The sequence below is a fragment of the Fusarium phalaenopsidis genome, assembly GCF_050370095.1.
Source record: "Fusarium phalaenopsidis strain FUZ10S chromosome Unknown contig_32302, whole genome shotgun sequence".
In the NCBI taxonomy this organism is placed as follows: domain Eukaryota; kingdom Fungi; phylum Ascomycota; class Sordariomycetes; order Hypocreales; family Nectriaceae; genus Fusarium; species Fusarium phalaenopsidis.
The window spans coordinates 5,984,577-5,989,243 of record NW_028145405.1 but is presented as its reverse complement, the minus strand read 5'-3'; the positions used below and the strand labels follow the sequence as shown (position 1 = coordinate 5,989,243).

Below are 4,667 nucleotides of genomic sequence, written 5' to 3'. Positions count from 1 at the left end.
CTCTTTGTCCTGTTTTGCCCAACCTGCCAGAGATGCTCATCCAATCATCCATCCCTGGCCAGGTCCATTATCTGCATTTGCCATCCATTGTCGACGGATAACTCAATTGTTTGTCTCTTTGTGTCTGCATCTGAACCTGTATGTCGTGCATGGTGTGTGTACCATGCACCCTTCAAGAGGGTGAAATCAACCAAACCAAAAAAAGCAGTACAAACTCCAGGGACAGGCTCATATCGCTCTGTCCCTTTTTCGCCTCCCTCCCTCCTGATCTAAGCTTTTTGACTTTTTCAACTGCAAAACAAATGTTCCTGGCAACGCCCCTCCAATCCAGTCCCTTCCCGTCCATCCATCCATTTATGTACAGGTCTAGAGTAGACAATAACCAATAATAACTAATGTGCACGCGTCTGTCTGCTCTGCTCAGCGCAGTACAGAACGCGAGGGGTTTGCGAGTTGCCGTCGTGGCTATACAGGGAATCATCCCAAAAAGAAAAAAGGAGTGACATGAGTCGGGGTATCTCCGCAAGTAAAGAAGAGCAGAAAGAAAAAAGGAACAAGAGAGAAATAGAAATGCCCAGCAAACCCCATGATAGCTGGCCGTGTCGTTCCATGACTTCTAGTTTTGTCTAGTCGTCATCGCATCAAGGTCGTAATAGGTATTATCGTTGGTCTTCGAGTTTCGCATCGCATCGCGTCGCCTCATCAGGCGAATCCATTACTTTCGGAGTCCGACCTTGCCGGCCAGATTCTTCCAGAATCGTGCTCCCTTGCGCTCTTCGCTGTGCGTCCGTAGCATCACTTCGTCTCGTTGCATGGGTCCTACAATGTCCTCGTCGCCTCGCGCCGGGAACTTGCCATCTGCGTCAACCAGTCGTGGAATCGCACTGGGAAGTCCGTCCTCGAGCCGTCGCCACTGCATTCCCGCAAAGACGTCGTCCGTGGGAGGTCGTCCGAGGAGGGCAGCTCCGCCGCTGCTGGCTCGTGCCCGTCCGCGACCACGGCTTCGGCTTCGGTCGGAACTTGTCGATGAAGGTGCCGAGCTGGTAGCTTCCACAATCTGCTCCATGAGATTGTCGTGCATTGTCCTCCATCGCTTCTCGAGGTCCGCCCACTTGGCCTCGGTCAATGCGTAGATCTTGCTCGTCTCGCCGTAATTCTCGCCCGTTCGGACCAGGTGCTTGGTGTAGTTACATCGGGCCAGATCCCAGTCGTGGCGCAATTGCCGGAGCGCTTCGAGGTTCACGGCATCGGGCTGGTACGGTTGCGGCGTGATGGTGAAGTTGGCGTGTCCCAGGCGGTCCGACCACTCATCGTGCTCTTGCAGAATCGATGGGAGAGGAAGCGGCAGCTCGGGGCTGTTGGGACAGTGTCGGAACGAAGAGACAGATGGCTTGGTGCTCAATGACGGTCGAGGGAAGTGTGTTGAAGGCGGCAGCGGTGAGGGCATGTCGACAGTTGCCGAGTGAGGCGCAACGGTGGGTGACTGAAGAGGCGACTCGGGCGGGGGTCCACTGAGAGGGCTTGTCATAAGAGGAGGAAGCAGAGGAGTAGTAGCCAGGCCACGCTCTCGCTCCAAACTCGACCGCTCCTTGTGGGCTTGCGCCTTCTCAATGTCGATTGGCGCAGGCAGGGTGGTTGGCAGGTTGACGCTCTCGGTGCTTCCATAATATGACACTGCAGGTGTAGGCAGGCCAGTGTTTTCTGGCATACGGTCCTGGCCAGGTCGGCTCGGGGCAGACATGGACGACGAACGACTCGAAGGGCCTCCAGATAGCACGACACTCTCCAGGCTAAGCTCGGTGCTGGGAGAGAGCATAGGGTTGCCCCGCGCGCGGCTGTTGGATCTCCATCGTGACATGCTAGGGAGTCGCGAGCCGATGCGTGACGAGAGACCAGCAAAAGGAGAGTCGGTGCCCGACCTCTTTCGAGAGGGAGCTTCGGGGGGGACGTCACCGTCACTCAGGAAACCCATGTCGTAGTCGATGTCGTAGTCGCTCACAAGGTTGCCGTTGAACATTAGATCTTCGGAACTATCTCGGTGCTCACAGGGCTCGTCGCCTAAACGGGAAAGCATTAGGTCAGTAACTCCAAGGGCACCAGTAGGGAAGCAGGAAAAAGGTCGAGGACGGTTCCTAACGACCTAACCAAAAGGACGGGACATACAGAGGCAGCTGTAGAGACCAAAGTGATCCTCGAGATCAGGGCTGTCATCCTCATGTTCGGGTTCGAAAGGCTCCTCCTGCACATCGGGCAATAGTCGCATGGGCGCCTTGGGGTGGACGGACTGGGTGGGAGAAACAGGACTCTCGTTCAGTTGAGGAGGAAGGTCGAGGGAGGAAGCCGAGCTCGACATTCGAAAGTGACCCTTAGGAGAGAAAGTCGGGGTGACAGGAGAGGCGACATCGGACGAAGACGAGTTTGTTGTGTAGTAGACGTAAGAGAGGTCGCATTCAGCGTTGACTTGTTGGATATCCCACTTGCGGCGCTCTTGGACCAGCTGCGGGAGGATCAGCGGCTTGAGATTGGGCGACATGATGTCGGCCGGGGACGGTCGAAGCCGTAGATGTCGGAAAGGACGTGAAAGCGAACGACTATTTTGGTTGGGATGTACAGTATGGTGTTGGTGAAAAAGGGTATGTAAAAAGAGGAGGAGAAGGAGTACTAGTAGTAAAGAGGGATGCCTCGGAGGTGGGTGTGGATGCGGATGGCGGTGGTGGCACAGCAGCTGGGTACGTAGGTACTTCAAGAACAAGGACTGCAGTGGCGGCGGATCCGGGGGCCGGGGGGGGGGGGGGACTCTTTCCTCTAAGACCGGGGTGGGATTGCAGGCAGGTGGGATGGTGGAAGTACTGGAAGGTGGGTGGGCAGGGCAGGAGCAGGAGCGAGCACGGGCGGGTCCCCTCAGTCTCTGCACTCTCTGGTCCTGTAAGCCTAGGTGGGCTCCGGTCGCGACTTCTGGTCTGGGCGGAAAAATGGTGGGGTAGGTTGGGTACAGTCCACGAGGCGACGGCTTCCCGACCGGTGGGTTTTTTTTTAGTGGGCTGTGTCCGGTGCCAACCTGGGCGTAGTACTGTAGCTGGTGCGGTGCTGACTTGTTTTTTTCTTGTTGATGTTTGGTAGCGAGCCCGCACTGAAAAAACAAAGTCCGGTCGTCGGGTGAATCGCTGGTTGCTTTTTCCAATGCCTTGAGTCAACTGTTGGTTGGTCGTGGTTGGCTCCGTTTGCTTAGCGCTCGTGAGGCGGGTATGACTCGTAACAAGCGACAGAACAGAGAGAGACAAGTCGACAAACGGATGGTTCCTCTGGGTGAGGAGGTGCAGGATTTCCTTGTCCGGTGAGAGGCCGTTGAAGAAGAGGGAGAGAACTAGCCGGACACGACACGACGGTTATATCAAAAGCGGGAAACCAGGTCATGCATGGGTGATGGCTCTCTCGGGTGTCTGGGCGGCGGCTGGGCTGGGCAGGTAGGTTGGCGTTGGCTAGGGTGCGCCAGACAGCAGCACGGTATCCGTACAGGACAGGGCCGAAGTAACTTGAATGGATGATGGGAGACGAAGCGCTCGGTCGTCCACGTGTTGAGCCGTCGGTTGGGCGCGAGTACATGGGCCTGCTGCTGTTGCTGCGCTGCTACTGCTACTACTGTACCGCGGCTGTAGGTGTGTATGTGATGTGATATCGTCGTTGCACTTTATGTATGTATGAAGTATGTATGTACTGTACGTTGTTGGATCATCCAATGCTGTGTGGTGAACTTGACATGACCGGTGAGAAGAGACTCCTGGTGCTTGTGCATTCTCTACGAAGTATCCTGTCATGTGCTTTTTGCTGTCCCTGAACCTGCGCGCGTTGATTTGCGGCTTGACTGGCGGTGATGGATTTGTCAAATGTCGATGCTGCGTGCAGCAGACAGTATAAGCAGCGCCGTTATACCAGTCTGGGACAGGGATGAAGGATTGGGTGACTTGTCTGGAGGGGCGCGCGGGGAGGAGCCCTCGGTCGAGGCTGGCTCGCCTGAGACGCCGTGTCTCTGTGGCCTTGTCGCGGCTACTGTCAACTCCTGCTTCGCGACTCGGTGAAGGAGGAGTCTGTGACGTGTTGATGGGGGTAAAGGGGGCATGTGGATGGGGAGATGGACGAGGGGATCATAGGACTGGCAATTGATTCAACTGGGTTCTGAGCCAGAGCTGCTTCCAGTGGACGCTCACAGGGCACAGTGGGTTCCGGCATGGCACTTCCAGTGCTCAGTCGGGTGGGGCGCGGCATTCTCTGTGGACTCTGCAGGCTCTGCAGTGGGGGACTGGAGGCTGGCCAGCTCGTCCGGAAGACAGAGAGATGTCGTTCCGGAGAAGCCCTGCCCTTACCACGACAAGTCCGCTGCTAGCTCTCAAGAGGCTGGACGTTTGGAGAAGAGACATGGAGTCGGGAGAGACAGGGCGTGCAAGGGGGCTATCCTTGCGTGATCCGTGGCTCTAGTTCCTGAGTCTTGGGCGTTGTCCCTGGGCTGATCGCAACAGACTACATACATACAGCTTCGAGGCCATGACACTATGTGCATGTATATCCGCGCAGACGAAACAAACACACAATGAGACGAGTGGCTGCAGCTATTCGCTGTTTGAAGGAGGGGGGCCATGCTCAAACATCCTGGAGGCCATGAGTGTGAACAA

General features: G+C 56.3%; 1 protein-coding gene across 1 annotated transcript; it reads right to left on the bottom strand.

Annotated features, from left to right (window-relative positions):
- Nucleotides 1-715: 715 nt before the first annotated feature.
- On the bottom strand, nucleotides 716-2,533 carry LRP88_09216 (uncharacterized protein; the record flags this gene model as incomplete). The annotated part of the gene is made up of 2 exons (XM_083245706.1): nucleotides 716-2,058; nucleotides 2,164-2,533. 2 exons carry the CDS (start codon nucleotides 2,531-2,533, stop codon nucleotides 716-718), a joined length of 1,713 nt encoding a protein of 570 aa, XP_083100200.1.
- Between the last annotated feature and the right edge of the window lie 2,134 nt (nucleotides 2,534-4,667).